The sequence below is a fragment of the Oncorhynchus keta genome, chromosome 36 (genome assembly GCF_023373465.1).
Source record: "Oncorhynchus keta strain PuntledgeMale-10-30-2019 chromosome 36, Oket_V2, whole genome shotgun sequence".
Taxonomy (NCBI): domain Eukaryota; kingdom Metazoa; phylum Chordata; class Actinopteri; order Salmoniformes; family Salmonidae; genus Oncorhynchus; species Oncorhynchus keta.
Window position 1 is genome coordinate 3,623,003 of NC_068456.1, and position 17,359 is coordinate 3,640,361.

General features: G+C 41.5%; 1 protein-coding gene across 1 annotated transcript; it reads left to right on the forward strand.

Annotated features, from left to right (window-relative positions):
* Nucleotides 1-1,082: 1,082 nt before the first annotated feature.
* On the forward strand, nt 1,083-16,383 carry LOC118369888 (ubiquitin domain-containing protein 1-like). The gene is made up of 4 exons (XM_035754662.2): nt 1,083-2,186; nt 6,941-7,168; nt 14,124-14,309; nt 15,278-16,383. Exons 1-4 carry the CDS (start codon nt 2,114-2,116, stop codon nt 15,499-15,501), a joined length of 711 nt encoding a protein of 236 aa, XP_035610555.1. The 5' UTR covers nt 1,083-2,113; the 3' UTR covers nt 15,502-16,383.
* The last annotated feature ends 976 nt before the right edge of the window (nt 16,384-17,359 follow it).

Sequence of the window (17,359 nt, forward strand, 5' to 3'; positions counted from 1 at the left end):
CTGGACACAACATCAAAATAATATCCACAAAATGAATGCACCCCACAAACATATGGGACTTGTGAAGCAGGCGTCCCAGTTTAAACTGCGGCATACCTCTTGGTTTTCTCTTCAGCACGTTACTCCTCTTACGATGTTTAAGCTACACTGAGCAAAAATCTAAATGCCACATTCAACAATTTCAAAGATTTTACATTTCATATAAGGAAATCAGTCAATTGAAATAAATTCATTTAGGCCAGTCATTAATTCATGACTGTGAATACAGATATGCATCTGTTGGTTACAGATACCTTAAAAACAAAGGTATATGCTTGTATAACATGTGAGGATTTATGTCTATGCTCTGTAACCCAGTACTATATCACATAAGATTGAATTGTTTGAACAGCAGTGTGTGTGTGTGTGTGTGTGTGTGTGTGTGTGTGTGTGTGTGTGTGTGCGTGTGTCAAGAACTGAGCAACATGCTGAGACTGCTGCATGTTGCAAAACTGTAGATAACAGCCTGGCAGATGCTTTGTCCTTGTTTGTATCTTACAAAGTTGTGGTTAATCAAGTAAAGGGAGGGGTGGTCATCACGAGGTTTAACTGAGATGGAAAAATACTGAACAACACAATAGCAGGAACTGAGCAACTGTTATAACTAGGAGGTGATACCAGAACAGTAAGGATCTATACATCGACGGAGGGAGAACTGCGCCAGAGGCGGGGACCCTTTGTGCCTGCGATAGGCTTTGAAAGTCTAAACACGCCCAGCCTCTACTGTGTAGGCCAACTTGTCTATCACAGTATAAAGCTGGTACATCCTGTCAGTTCCCTGTTCTGCCCTGCGTGGTATTACAGTGAGCCCGTGTATACGAAAGTTGCATTTGCCATTTATTGCTTAGCTAATAAAAGTACATAGAGTACAATCAGTGACTCAGTGTTATAACTTGTTCTGATACCAGGTTCGAATTGACGCAACCCTAACAGGTTGAGCAAAATATTTTAAAGGATATGCGACGAAAAACATGTAAAATGATATATACAAGGGACACGACAGAGACGTCTGACTGCTACGCCATCTTGGATTGATATAATGGTTCTTGGGGTGGGATAGACATGGGCTGTGGGGGGTCTGTGGGTGGCTTTTGACAATTCTTTTGGATTCCTCACGTTTGGTCCAAGGTGGATGTTGAGTACTATTTTTATTGAATATTATCTGAAACCGAGCAATTAAATTGGCCAATTTGGGTGCAATCAATTAGCTTAACTTGTCTGAGATAAAAATAGCATTTCAACAGAATGCAAATCTTACCTGTTTCTAACGACAGAAACCATTTCATAACAATCTGAGATGGTGACTGTTGAAAAGACAAGGAACGACTCGGGTAACTTATACAATAGATACTACCAAGAATTGTCCACCCCCAAAACAATATAATAATATATGCCATTGAGCAGACACTTTTTCCCCAAGGGCCTGAGTCACATGTGCATGGGTGGAACCAGCAGGCCAAACAGACAACAATACAATGGTTTATACATTGCTTGAACTTCTCCTTAACAGGTGCAATCACATTCCCAGCAGGTAAGTATGGTCTGACCAGGGTTTTAAGTCTATAATGGGGTTGCTGTGTTGACTCAGGTTATTCTTGATCTCTTCCACCTCTTCCTCTAAATAGCTGATTGGATTAGTGCTGTTGTGTAAAGGATTAGCTGCCTTACTAGCCAATGTGGATGGGACATGCCCTCATATACCGCTCCTGTTGCTGTTTATAACATATGCTGCCAGATGTTCCATCTGACCATTTATTGATCCTGTGTGGTTCCTTAGTAAAGAACTGGGGAAGTGTCGTGACAGCTAGCGGACCTTGCTCTGACTCCACACAGATACCTGTAGTCGTCATCGATAGTCAAAGCATTGAAATCGAGTCCAGGTGGTGGGATTGTACCCTTGTCCACTACGACCTTCTTAAACAAATCTAAGTACTTTGTTTTCGTTGGCTCCAGTCGCTGGTAGAAGTCTCTGAAAGGCTGTTTTCTCTGATGCTGAGTCGGTGTCGTGTTTGATTTAAACAACACGTCTCTAGAACTAAGAGATCAAGTCTCTGGGAGAGAGAAAGAGAAGAACATGGGAGTCGCTAACTCCAGGGATCACCATCTGTACCACCCCTCACAGTCTCCCATCAAGGTGGTGCTGAAAAGTGAGTATGGATGGAGATGGACTATGGATTGTTGGAGTGTTGGATAACTGTGTTAGAGTGAGCCTCAACGTTCTAGCGCTGCAATTGCCAGAAACAGAACAGTGTTAAGTCTGTGTATTTTGTCTTTCCACCATGTCAAGTTGAAGAGGTTAAGTGTAAGATGTGGTCTTTAGATATTCGTAACAACTTGTCACCAGGTTGCATCAGGTTGTAAAATCTCTCATAAGCTATAGTATGACCTGTGTTAATACAACCTACCTCTTTTCAATAATTTATTTTAACAGCGAATAGGTAAGGGGACAGGGTAAATTTATGAAAGGATATGAGAAGGAAGTGTGTAATTTAAATAAGGGCACTTAGACAAATTATTATGGGAATATCTTGTAGTATCATGTATCAAATATTTATATAATAGTGAACTCTAACCTGCAGCATACAAAGAATGATGCTTGCCAGTGATGTTTGACTGTTAATGTGTTGTGCATCATTTAAAGCTGGAGACCAGCATTAATCGTCCATTATGGTCACTGCCTGTAAATGAGGCAAACATCAATTGTTTGGATTTACAGTACCAGTCAAAAGTTTGGACACACCTACTCATTCAAGGGTTTTTCTTTTCTTTTTTTAAAAACTTTTTCTACATTATAGAATAATAGTGAAGACAACAAAACTATGAAATCATGTAGTAAGCAAAAACCTGTTAAACAAATCAAAATCTATGTCATATTTTTGATTCTTCAAATTAGCCACCCTTTGCCTTGATGACAGCTTTGCACACTCTTGGCATTCTCTCAACCAGCTTCATGAGGTAGTCAGCTGGAATGCATTTCAATTAACAGGTGTGCCTTGTTAAAAGTTAATTTGTGGAATTTCTTTCCTTTGAGAGAATGTCAAGTGTGTAAAGCTGTAATCAAGGCAAAGGGTGGCTACTTTGAAGAATCTCAAATCAATGTTGATTTATTAAACACTTTTTTGGTTATTACATGATTCCACGTGTGTTATTTCATAGTTTTGATGTCTTCGCTATTAAAAATACTAACAATAAAGAAAAATCCTTGAATGAGTTGGTTTGTCCAAACTTATGACTGGTACTGTATATACAGTGCATTCGAAAAGTATTCAGACCCCTTGATTTTTTCCACATTTTGTTACTTTACAGCCTTATTCTAAAATGGTTTCAATTTTAGGAGTGGGACCCCGGTGCACAACTGAGCAAATAGACTGTACATTAGAGTGTCTAGTATGAGAAACGGACGCCTCACAAGTCCTCAACTGGCAGCTTCGTTAAATAGTACCCGCAAAACACAAGTCTCAACGTCAACAGTGAAGAGGCGACTCTGGGATGCTGGCCTTATAGGCCGAGTTCCTCTGTCCAGTGTCTGTGCTGTTTGCCCATCTTAATCTTTTATTTTTATTGGCCAGTCTGAGATATGGCTTTTTCTTTGCAGCTCTGCCCAGAAGGCCAGCGTCCCGGAGTCGCCTCTTCACTGTTGACGTTGAGACTGGTGTTTTTTATTCAGACCATTTACTCTGTATTTTGTTGAAGCACCTTTAGCAGTGATTACAGCCTTGACTTTTCTTGTGTATGACGCTACAAGCTTGGCACACCTGTATTTGAGGAGTTTCTCCCATTCTTCTCTGCAGATTCTCTCAAGCTCTGTCAGGTTGGATGGGGAGCGTTGCTGCACAGCTATTTTCAGATCTCTCCAGAGATGTTTGATCGGGTTCAAGTTCGGGCTCTGGCTGGGCCACTCTGGCTGGGCCACAGTGACTTGTCCCGAAGCCACTCCTGCCTTATCTTGGCTGTGTGCTTAGGGTCCATGTTCTGTTGGAAGGTGAACATTCTCCCCGGTCTGAGGTCCTGAGCTCTCTGGAGCAGGTTTTCAACAAGGATCTCTCTGTACTTTGCTCCGTTCATCTTTCTCTCAATCCTGACTAGTCTCCCAGACCCTGCCAATGAAAAACATGCCTACAGCATGATGCTTCCAGCACCATGCTTCACTGTAGGGATGGTGCCAGGTTTCCTCCAGACGTGAAGCTTAGCATTCAGGCCACAATCTTGGTTTCATCAGACCAGTGCATCTTGTTTCTCATGGTCTGAGAGTCTTTAGGTGTCTTTTGGCAAACTCCAAGCGGGCTGTCATGTGCCTTTTACTGAGGAGTGGCTTCCGTCTGGCCACTTTCCCGTAAAGGACTGATTGGTGGAGTGCTGCAGAGATGGTTGTCCTTCTGTAAGGTTCTCCCATCTCCACAGAGCAACTATACCCCAATTGCTCAAGTGGCCGGCTATAGGAAGAGTCTTTTGTGTTTCCAAACTTCTTCCATTTAAGAATGATGGAGGCCAGTGTGTTGTTGGGGACCTTGAATGCTGCAGAAAGTTTGGGGTACCCTTCCCCAGATCTGTGCCTCGGCACAATCCTGTCTTGGAGCGTTACGGACAATTCCTTCGACCTTATGGCTTGGTTTTTTCTCTGACATGCACTGTCAACTGTGGGAAGTTATATAGACAGGTGTGCCTTTCCAAATCATGTCCAATCAATTGAATTTAAGAGAGGTGGACTTCAATCAAGTTCGGTTAGCCAGACGAAAATACAGAGCCTAGGGGATGGTAATGTTCTCTAGTTGCGCCGTGATTGGCTAAGTGTTCTGTCACTCATGGGGACACTCTGTCAGGGCAAAATCTACAGGGAGAGCTCAAACATTCAAGTGGGTGCTGCCATAGAGTTACATCAGAAGTGCCCAAGGCTAAAGATTATTGGCCACAGATAAAATCTTGTCAAATCACATCATATCTACTGTAGCTTTGATTGGACTTTCATTTCAAAATCTTAGCTAGCAAGCTAGACAAGCAGTCATCGTCATGAAACATGGTCACAATCTACTGACAAATACTTTTCAATCCTTGTCATATGAAGAGAAGTTATAGATTAAACATGTCGGTGCTCATCAGCCATTGGACATAAACATTACACAACAAGTTGGAAATCGCAAATTCAACAATGAGTAGTTTGGAAGGAATCAGGGACTAACTGCAAGCGTTGCAAAGCAATCACTAGCCTGCTATTCACTGGATTTGGTGTGTGGTCCAAGTCTGGGTTTAAGGGTCTCTACTTTGACATTCTGGGGTATTTTGTGAAGATAGATCAGTGACCAAAAAATCTAAATTTCTCATACCTTTTAAGACTTTTTTCTGGTATATGTCGACAAGAAATCAAAGCCTTTGCTTATTCCAAATTTGTAGGATGGAAAACGGTTGAGAAATGTATATATGTCTCCAAAATATAGACTTTTCATTTGACACCCAATTTGATACGCTCCAATGAACTTCACGTTGGTGCTAATGGGTCCTTTTACATGGAAATGACCTTAATAGGTTTAACCTATAGTGTTATTCTTATGCCAAGACCAAGGATGAGAGAATGAGTTGGTCAGAATCAACTAGGGCTAAGAATGTATTTTCAAAGGATGATAAATATCAATCAATCAATCAATGAAACAAACAATAAATTCATTGGCCAAGACATGTCAATAGATGGATACACAATCATTGCACCTCTCTCTCTCTCTCTCTGTTCAGTAGCCTAAACTCACCACAGGAGCAGTGAGGATTAGTACTCATAACAGGCTAACACTTGGCAGCTAACACGCTAGCATTCAACCCTGACAAATGACATTGCGCAACACCCTGCAGCTGCTATCATGGGTGCTCACACATGTCAAGCCTCTGTGCACGTGTGTGTGCTTTGTTTGTGCACGCTTAGATAAATGCACAGTGATTTATTTAATAGAAAGCCACTTGAGTCAGAAAGTTGTCGTCGACTGCTGTGTACAGTCGGGGTAAACAAGTATCTATCCAATGGGGTGGTTCTATCTTTGTTGGTTCATGATCTAAGAAATAAGGATTTGTTTCATCAATTCAGAATGCAGTTGTTATCTGAAATGTGAGGTCCATTGAAGTCATTGCAGTCACCTGGCAGTCTCCACTCAAAACCCATCTCTCAGAGCAATGCATTGTGGGGTAGCAGACACTACATCCTGTTATGTGGCACCCGATTACTGCGGTAATCCACTGTTGTCCATTTGTGTGTATATGTGTGTGACCGTGGGTAATACACTGCACTATAAATAATCACGTTGATTTCTATCACTCTCTCTTGTTCTCTCTCCCGCTCTCTCTCTCAAAGTGACCTTAATTTCTAGTACAGGAATACAGCACTATGACCAACATCAGGCAGCAGAGTATTATACCGAGTCTCTTTGCAGAAAGATTCTTACAGAGGTGTACACACAAACACACCGCTCCTTGAGATGTGTTTCAGCAGTATCAAGTCATGTGGAGGTCTATGACTTATTCACTTATTTACCTTGTCAGATTATACGATTCTGCTTCGGTTGCTTCTTTTCTCCCTACAGGTTCTCACTCTGTTCATCAATTGATAGCATGAGTCTAAGACCGAAGGACCTCAGAAGAGACTGTGAATGTCCCCACTTCTGCATCTAGAAATGCCCCCTAATAAACCATTATACAATGGCTAGTTCTGGCATTTGGAAATGGAGTCTTTGCACCTGTTTTGATATAATGCTATAGACAATGCCATAGACGGAATGATAGCTAGCAAGTTACACTTTGTAATTAGTGCTGTGACATGACATTCAGAGGAATGGCAGTGTACATGCACATCAAAACTCTGAGTAAAATATCCTCACCTTTGGGAAGCAAATGTATGTATTTCTTTCTCTTTATTTCCCTTCAGGACGCAACGAGCCACTGAAGAAGGAGCGTCTTAAATGGAAGAATGAGCACCCTATGACGGAGGGCCAGCTGAGGTGTAAGAGGGCTGAGTTTTGGGACACGGCCCCAGCCTTTGACGGCAGGAAGGAGATTTGGGATGCGCTCCGAGCAGCAGCGGTGGCCGTAGAACTTAACGACCTGGAAATGGCTCAGGCCATAGTGGACGGAGCCTGCATCACACTACCACATGGTGAGATACACACATGTGCCCACACACACACACACACACACGCTCACATGTTCCATCCAATTATTAATACACTAGATGACTGACAAGGTGTACTGTTTTCAAGCCACTGCTCCTCCATCTTGGCATTCCCCCTCCATTGTGAAGATTTGGTTTGAAGCTATAAAAAAGCATGTATTGGGGCCTTCCGGGTGGCGCAGTGGTCTAAGGCCACCAGAGACTCTGGATTCGAGCCCAGGCTCTGTCGCAGCCGGCCGCAACCGGGAGGTCCATGGCCCTAGCATCGTCTAGGTTAGGGAGGGTTTGTCCGGTAGGGATATCCTTGTCTCATCGCGCACTAGCGACTCCTGTGGCGGGCCGGGCGCAGTGCATGCTGACCAGGTCGCTAGGTGGACAGTGTTTCCTCCGACACATTGGTGCGGCTGGCTTCCGGGTTGGATGCACGTTGTGTTAAGAAGCAGTATGGCTTGATTGGGTTGTGTTTCGGAGGACGCATGGCTCTCGACCCTCGTCTTTCCTGAGCCCGTACGGGAGTTGTAGCGATGGGACAAGATAGTAACTACTAACAATTGGATACCATGAAATTGGGGAGAAAAAGGGGGTAATTAAAAATAATAAAATATATATTTTTTAAAGCATGTATGGTAATGACCATGCTTAATGACTATCAACAATAATGACCTAAATGGCAGAGTGACAAGAACAATATTCATAATAAATATTCCAAAACATGCATCTTGTATGCGACAAGGCACTAAAGTAATACTGCAAAAAAACAAAGGAATACACTTTTTGGCCTGAATGCAATACATTACAGTACCTTCAGAAAGTATTGACATCCCTTGACTTTTTCCACATTTTGTCGTCTTACAGCCTGAATTTAAAATGGACTAAATTGAGATTTTGTGTCACTGATCTACCCCACAATACCCCAATGTCAAAGTAGAAATTTGTTTGTGGAACATTTTAGAAATGTATAAAAAAAATGTAAAACTGAAATGTCTTCAGTCAGTAAGTATTCAACCCCTTTGTTATGACAAGCCTAAATAAGTTCAGGTGTAAAAATGTGCTTAACAAATCGCATAATAAATTGCATGGACTCATTCCGTGTTCAGTAATGGTGGTTAACGTGTTTTCTGAACGACTGCCCCAAATCTGTATCCTACGCATATAATTATCTGTAAGGTCCCTCAATTGAGTAGTGAATTTTAAGACCAGAGCGTTTTATCAATGCCTTGCAAAGAAGGCCACCGATGGGTAGATGTGTAAAAAAAAAAAGCAGCAGCTGAATGTCCCTTTGAGCATGACAAAGTTATTCATTACACTTTTGGATGTCTAACTTATTTGCCGGAGAGGACGTAAACCGCTCAGGGATTACACCATGAGGTCAATGGTGATTTTAAAACAGTTAGAGTTTAATTGTTGCGAGGATGGTTCAACAACGTTGTAGTTACTCCACAATACTAACCTAAATGACAGAGTGAAAAGAAGGAAGTCTGTACAGAATGCAAATATTCAAAAACATTTATCATGTTTGCAACAAGGCACTTAAGTAATACTGCAAAATAATTGGCAAAGAAACTGACTTTTTGTCCTGAATATAAATCATTATGTTTGGGGAAAATCCAACACAACACATCACTTATTACCACTAATTTTAAGCATGGTGGTGGCTGCATCATGTTATGGGTATGCTTGCCATTGGCAAGGACACTGGAGTTTTTTGGAATAAAAAGAAACAGAATTGAGCTAAGCACAGGTAAACTCCTAGAGCAAAACCTGGTTCGGTCTGCTTTCCAAAATACACTTTCAGCAGGACAATAACCTACAACACATGGCAAAATCTACACTGGAGTTGCTAACAAAGATGACAGTGAGTGTTCCTGAGTGGCCAAGTTAATGTTTTGAATGAAATCTGTTTGAAAATCTATGGCAGGACTTGAAAATGGCTGTCTAGCCATGATCCCCAACATCTTGACATAGCTTGAAGAATTTCGAAAAAGTTATGGGCAAATATTGCGCAATCCAGGTGTGCAAAGCTCTTATAGGCTTACCCAAGATGACTCACAGCTGTAATCGATGCCAAAGGTGTTTCTATTATGTATCCTGTTGTGATTCAAAATATTTGAATGTGCAACCTAATCCAGTGATTGTCATGCATTTTGGATAGACAATTATGTTATTGTTATACTTTACCATTAATATGTCTCCAGAATTGTCCCTTTTTTTGTCAATAGAGATGAATTTGTCTGCATCTTTATGTGCTCTAATAGCATATGCTAATTTGTTTGGGGCTAATTCACCACCTGAGTAAGTGGAAACTCAAAACACATTAGATAGATCACTAACTCTAAAGTTAATAACCACTAATAGTAGCCATGTATTAATCTAACAGTAAATGTCATGTCCAGAAAAACTAGCCTATGTCCAATGAGGCCAATGCGCATATCTCAAAGCCATATCGAATATCTTTGTAAAATAGTTGTTATTCAACTCATAATTGAGTTGCAAAATAAAAGTAGACCTACAGAAAGCTGAGAACATCCTCTCTCCATCTTGGACAACCGGATAGCTGTGTTTTCCCAGAAATTGGATTTTAATATGTTATACAATCAGAACACCTTTTCTTTCTCCCGGAGCGTTTTTTCCCCCTGAAAAAGGAGAGATAGAGTGGTTCAATCGACACAGCAGCAGGCCCCAGCTACACACATAAAACGCCTAGTAGTCCAAGCTACTGATTGAGACACTTTCGGTCATGTAGTATATGTGGACACCTGCTTGTCGAACATCTCATTCCAAAATCATGGGCATTAATGATTCGTCCCCAATTTGCTGCTATAGCAGCCTCCGCTCTTCTGGGAAGACTTTCCACTGTTGGAGCTAGAAACAAGAGCATTTTGCTACATCCTTAATAACATCTGTGACCAATAAAATTTGATTTGATTTACAGTAGATGTTGAAACATTGCTATGCGATGGAGATGATGTCAAGGAATGAGAGTCGTCCTTGAATTGTCCGTTTCGACTGTGTGTCTTCATCCGTTTCAGTGCAGAAAATGACCTCTCAACGAATGCTGTTGTGGCTGATATAGTGAGGAACGTTGTCGCCACTGGAGCTACAGTAACTTTGTCGCCTCAGGGAAAGTCGTGTCAGGTCCTGCTGAACAAAAAACTGAGAAGCTGTCCAGGTGATTTGTCTTGTACCATTTGTGAGCTGTACAATCCGAATAACGAAATCAACTAAATCTAATGAAATCAAAGTACTTAGAGTATTTTGACAGGCACTCGTTTGCTGGTGTCAAACTTCTGTGACATTGTTTCACATTTTTTGCAGTCCACTGAGCCAAGGGAATGATGTTCACCAAAGTGGTCAAACCTGGCTCTCATCTAAACATTGATTGATGTTGTCCATTATGGTGTAGTAGATTCACCCCTCTCTACTCTGACCCGCTGGTTACTATGAGTTTCGCTTTCTGCCAGGCCCAATTCATTGTATTTCATGCTCGAATCGCTCAAATAAACGATCAGTCTTGTTGCTGCCTTTACCAGTGCTTTCCTTGTGTCGCTGAAACCCATATCCATCACTTTGTTCTGCAGAACACGAAAGAGCGAGTCAGTTTCATTGAAAATTCTATCATAGGCCTTGAGCAAAAAGCAAACATGCTGGCAGGTCTCAATGTGTTGCTAACTGTAAAAACCATATTACTGCCTCACTGGCGCTCACGAGTCATGAAGGCAGTCAAATTCCACATGACCGTTTATCAAATATAACTTTATTTGTCATGTGCCGAATACAACAAGTGTAGGCTTTACGGTGAAATGCTTACTTACAAGCCCTTTAATCAGCAGTGCAGTTCAAGAAGAGTAAAGAAAATATTTACCAAGTAGACTATAATAAAAAGTAATAATAAAAAGTAACACAATTAGAAAAACAATAACAAGGCTATATACAGGGGGCACCGGTACCGAGTCAGTGTGCGGGGGTACGGGTTAGTTGAGGTCATTTGTACATGTAGGTGGGGTGAAGTGACAATGCATAGATAATAAACAGCGAGTAGCAGCAGTGTACAAAATCAAAACAAATGTATTTAGAATGCCCTTCTTACATCAGCTGATGTCACAAAGTGCTGTACAGAAACCCAGCCTAAAACCCCAAACAGCAAGCAATGCAGGTGTAGAAGCACTGTGGCTAGGAAAAACTCCCTAGAAAGGCCAAAACCTAGGAAGAAACCTAGAGAGGAACCAGGCTATGTGGGGTGGCCAGTCCTCTTCTGGCTGTGCCGGGTGGAGATTATAACAGAACATGGCCAAGATGTTCAAATGTTCATAAATGACCAGCATGGTCAAATAAAAATAATCACAGTAGTTGGCGAGGGTGCAACAAGTCAGCACCTCAGGAGTAAATGTCAGTAAAATGCAAATCAATTTATAACATTTTTGACATGTGTTTTTCTGGATTTTTTTGTTGTTATTCTGTCTCTCACTATTCAAATAAACCTACCATAAAAAGTATAGACTGATAATTTCTTTGTCAGTGGGCAAACGTACAACATCAGCAGGGGATCAAATACTTTTTTCCCTCCCTGTATATTATTTCATAAACTCAGCAAAAAGAGAAACTTGAAATATAATGAAATATGAAATATAAACAATTAATGAACATGGATCTGTGGAACGGTCGTTAATTGCCTACCATCTGTAAGCTGTTAGTGTCGTAACGACCGTTCCACAGGTGCGTGTTCATTCATTGTTTATGGTTCATTTAACAAGCATGGAAAACAGTGTTTTAACCCTTTACAATGAATATCTGTGAAGTTATTTGGATTTTTACGAATTATCTTTGAAAGACAGGGCCCTGAATGTTTCTTTTTTTTCCGGGTTTATCATGCTTCTTTAGACCTCTCTAAAACAAATAATAAATTTATTGTGAAGGTGTAGGCTATATTACATGGATTGTTATTAGACTTTTTAAAATGGCTTGTAGCCTATGTGTGGAAGCCAGAAGATGCTAAATGTGTTTATGTTAATTAACGGTAAATTACCATGAGACCGACAGTTATTTGCTTGACAATCACCGGCTGTTGAAATTTCATGACCGCCACAGCCCTAGTCACGCCCAGGCCTTCCACGGGAGGTAAAGCAGTTCCGTCTTGTCGAGGTTGAGCTTGAGGTGGTGGGCCGACATCCAAGTAGAGATGTCGGCCAGGCACGCAGAGATGTGTGTCGCCACCTGCGTGTCAGAAGGGGGAGGGAGAAAAGTAGTTGAGTGCCATCCGCATAGCAATTATAGGAGAGACCATGTGAGGATATGATGTAGCCGAATGACTTGGTGTATAGTGAGAAGAGGGCCTAGAACTGAGCCCTGGGGGACACCAGTAGTGAGAGTATGTGGTGCAGACACCAATCCTCTCCACGTCACCTGATAGGAGCGGCCTGCCAGGTAGGATGCAATCAAACAGTGTGCATAGCCTGAGACACCCAGCCCTGAGAGGGTGGACAGAATGATCTGATTGTTCACGGTGTCAATGGTAGTGGATAGATGTAGGAGGATGAGAACAGAGGAGAGAGAGTCGGCTTTGGCATTGCGGAGAGCCTCCGTAACACAGAGAAGAGCAGTCTCAGTTGAGTGACCCGTCTTGAAGCCTGACTGGTTAGGGTCAATAAGATCGTTCCGAGAGAGACGAGAAAGTTGATCAGAGACAGCACGCTCAAGTGTTTTGGGGAAAAAAGAAAGAAGGGATACAGGTCCATAGTTTTTGACGTCAGAAAAGTGTTGGTTTCTTGATGTAGCCAGTGGTCAGGGATGAGTTGACGAGGGAAGTGAGGAATAGGAGAAGGTCTCCAGAGATGGTCTGGAGAAGGGAGGAGGGGATGGGGTCGAGCAGTTAGGTTGTCGGGCGGCCAGACCACTAGTCGCAGGATGTCATCTAGTGAGAGAGGGTAGAAAGAGGTGGACTCAATAGGCTGAGCGAATGAGTAGTGGACGTCGTCAACCTTTTTTTACAAAGTAGTTAACAAAGTCGTCCACAGAGGGGGGATTATATCTTTTTTTCACTCCGTGAACGTTGTTTTTTCACACATGTAGCCTTGTGCATTCGATGGCCACTACAATATAGCAAAACAAAATGATGCCTGTTTGTTTCTTTCTATTTCTACTTTAAGGTGTTTTATTCCCAAGTGCAATATTTATATGTGTGTGGTCACAAGTGTTCTATTATAAAGGCTGTCATGGCTAACTGTAATATTAGTGTATTTTCTTCTTTCAAGACTCGAGTGTCATTTGCAGTAAAGTCTCGGCAACAAATAACATTGGATGGCTTTCTTTACATTTTGTAGCTGTGAGTCAGGGTCACGTTAACCACTTTTTATTTTACACACAGAGACGGATCATGTAGATCATATTCTTTGTTGTTTAATTAGTTTAAACCTGCATTTCCCCCTAGCATGGATTTTCTTTTGCATGTTTCAGTGCAAAAAAAGAAAAAGTGTCACCTTTTTGGGCCCTCGCCAGTTTGCATCTCTGTTCCAAACGCTGCCAGACTCGTAATTCCACATGGGTTGTGCCGGAAGGGTACACTAAATTAAAAGGGTTGCATCCAGGGGGTGGGGAGTGTCTGTAAAGCCTACAGGGAGAGGTGCGAACAGGTATAGAAAACACACATAGTTGACAAAGCTACAGAACAGCCAAATGAGAATCTGTAAATAAAAAGGTAATATACTCAAGTGTGAGAGCGGTGTGGATCCTCCCAGATGTGATGTGTGGTTATATAATAGTCATGGGCAGCATGAGAGGATCTCAAGTATTTAGCTACATAGACAGTAAGGAGACAGTGGGGGATGGTGTCTCCGGGGGTAGGGTTGGCCACTCCTAGTCTAGAGGTCCCTAGGGGCTGTTGGTTGACTTCAGTCGGCCCTGCTACTGAGTTTTTTTGTTGTGTCTTTTTATCTGTCATCTTCAGGTACTCTGACAGAGAGTTATGATGAACTGGGGAACCGCTACCAGCTTCCTGCTTACACTCTAACCCCTCCCGCCAATCTCATCACTGAACGCACCAATGACAGCGAAGCTCCCGAAAAAAAGGAGCCGAAAAAGCCTCCCGCCTTTCTCAAAGAGGAGTTCCAGCTACGAGTACGACTCTCGTGCGGTAAGAGACACAATACTAGAGCAGGCGATATGACAAAAATTCACATTGCGATAAATTGCATGAATTGAGGCGAAAACGATAAATAAAACGTTAAGTTTATAACATTAATTTCCACCACAGTTTTTTTATTTTTTATTATCCTTTAAAATACTACTACTATCTTGGTGGTTGTAGCCATCAAGTGGCCCATTAACAATCACCCCGATAAACACATTTATTTCATTTCAAATGAGCAATATCAGCAAAATGCCTGTGATAAGTGGTTGATGTCGATCATTTTCCGTTTATCGTCCCAGCTCTACACCCTACCCTTTTTCCATTGAGTTGCTCCACCTGGGGATTTCTCACTGAGATCAGGAGGGTCATTTCAATACGAATAATTGTGAATGTCATCCCTCAGGCCTAGTTATCATCCTGTTGTTTGACAGGAATCTGTTTAAGCAAGGCGAGGCACAGAATCACTCATCTTGATTACATTATAGTGATTTGTGCATGAGTGATTCTACACAGTTTGACTCTCAAACTCTCTAGTCCAGGGTTTTCAAAAACTCTGTTCCGGGAAGCCTGTGTGCACGTTTTTCCCCCCCTTCTTCCTAGCACTACTCAGCTGATTCAAATAACCAACTTATCATCAAGCTTCGATCATTTGAATCAGCTGTGTAGTTCTAGGGCAAAAACTAGACCGTGCATCCAAGGGGAGCCCCAAGACCGAGTTTAGGAAACCCTGCTCTAGTCTCGAGTCGATTTACTTGCTCTGATGTCCCACTATTCCCAACTACGCTCCTCTCCATTCACTACCCTACAAACAGTGAACTGATTGAGTGCAGTGAGCAACTGGTTTATGCAGTGAGGGCAACGTTTCAAACGTTGCAGGTAGAAATATAATGAATAGAGTTGGCACCATTCCCCATTCTTGAACAGACCCTTGATTGTAGAAGTCACTTGACCAACGTCTCTGTCCTCCACAGGTAAGGACCTCCGTATAAGCGCCTCCATGTCAGACACCATCTCCCAGCTGAAGACAGTCCTGGAGGGGCAGGAGGACATCGAAGTGGCCCACCAACGCTGGTTCTTTGCAGGTAAACTGCTCACAGACAAGATCCGACTCCAGGACACCAAGATACAGAAGGACTTTGTGGTCCAGGTCATCGTCAACAACTACTTACCAGTTACCAAACTCATGCCAAACTGAGGAGAAATGGAGAAAGATGGATGGGAGAGCAGGAGGAAAGGATTGAGATGAAAGGGGGACAGAGAGAGGGGTGGCGAAAGACTGGGATGGAGTGCAGGCAGAAAAGGATGGGGGAATGTTGGTCAAGGCCTTATTTCTCTCCTTGGGAAGTTCAAGCACACCGGGGTCATGTTCATTAGTGCACACCGTAGGAAAACGTAACAAAACATTTTGCAACATTTCTCATTGGTCATGTTCAGATGGCCCGAAATGTGGAAAGACTTTTCTTCCATTTCGTGCCTAGTGAATAGGACACTGGACTGTTGGTTGCTGCAACAGAATGTTGTAATTAGTTTGTTTGCTTTTGTATTTCTTATCCTCTTTTTGTATTTTCCTAATGAGCCCACATTGTTACTGAGTAAAAATACACAAATTCTGCATAGCCTGGCAAAGCACTGACAAACTGTAGAATGAACGGGAAGAGAATCATGGCATATGGAGAAGAGATATTTCTCCCATGAGTCTGTCTGTCTGTCTACAAATCATTCCTTGTGAGTTTGTCCTTGTGGAACTTTGAACTGTGGAAAGTGTCCTGCCTGATGGTACAAATATTCTATTGGATCTCTATCTATACTGAAAGCCAATCGATTTGTACCCTATCGATTGTCTAATGTTTACCTAATGGGAGAGAAGAATATTGACAGATTTATGAACGAAAGTGTATGTACTGTTTCAATACTTGTTGGATCATCATATACAAATATTTGAAATTTTACGTGACAAGGTTCATGAAAAGTCAACGATTTGAGTAAAAAGTGAATATACAGGTTTATAAAGGTGAAAAAAGCAGATTTGATTTCCATCTACTGTATTTTTCGAACCATTTATGGAGAAAATGCTGGAAAGTGTATGAATATTTGTTAATGAATTTATTAATAAATATTCTAAATGTAAACTGAAGTAGTTTGTCCTAGTTTGTATTGAAAATTCATCCTTAAGTACAGATGCTAAATATTATTAAAAAGTTACATTTTATCTTCACCCGAAGAATATAACTAGAAACAGTCATTTTTCATGACAAATTGTCTGTCTTCCTTTAGCTGTTCAAATGTTTTTATGGTAGTTAAAGAGGTTTATACGTTTAAATTGCTATCATTGAACATTTGAAGCTAGTAGTAGTGATTGTATTACAAATAGCAGTACAGTAATCTTTTTTGGGATAGTTACAATAGAAGTTAGTGAATAGTAATAATATCAGCAGTGAGCAACTATTTGTTTCCATGTTCCCTCTCCTCACCGTCTCTCCTTGATTAGTTTTGACATTTTTCAAAATGAGGCAAGGAGAGAGGACGGAGGAGAGGAGGCAGGCGGCGAGTAAAACCAATTGAGATTCTGCCAGCGTAGGTAGCATAAGCGTAACCACATGTAACATACAGTATGGATTTGCATTAGAATACGCATCAAAAGTCCTATTTTTTGAGTTATTATATAAAACTGATCAGAATTCCGAAGTCATAATGGAAAAACATTTGAGGGGTGTGAAGTAATATGGAGGACCCGGCAAGCCAGCCTATTCCCTGTAATGTAAACTTCAACAGAAGTAACTTCAAAAGTATAACCAAATTCAAAGAAAATCTTTGCACTCGCCATGAATACGGGGTTTCAATTTCATTTTCAGCCAACTTACAAGCAAATACTTTACGGATATATTGTTACAAATCAGTTGCAAGGTTGCTAGCCAACTAGCATGCTAACGTTATCCCTACTAGCCAAATAGCGTTAGTCCTACCAGTCTGCTCATTTTAAATGAGCACTTCATGAGTCAGCCAGTTGCTATCTTACTTCTCCATTAAAGTAAACTAACATTTTAAATATTATT

What these genes read in the sequence shown, in the direction of transcription:
- LOC118369888 (XM_035754662.2), top strand. Translation starts at nt 2,114, where the DNA reads ATGGGAGTCGCTAACTCCAGGGATCACCATCTGTACCACCCCTCACAG. An exon ending in CTGCATCACACTACCACATG is followed by an intron (nt 7,169 to 14,123) that starts GTGAGATACACA and finishes TGTCATCTTCAG; the next exon opens with GTACTCTGACAGAGAGTTAT. An exon ending in ACGAGTACGACTCTCGTGCG is followed by an intron (nt 14,310 to 15,277) that starts GTAAGAGACACA and finishes TGTCCTCCACAG; the next exon opens with GTAAGGACCTCCGTATAAGC.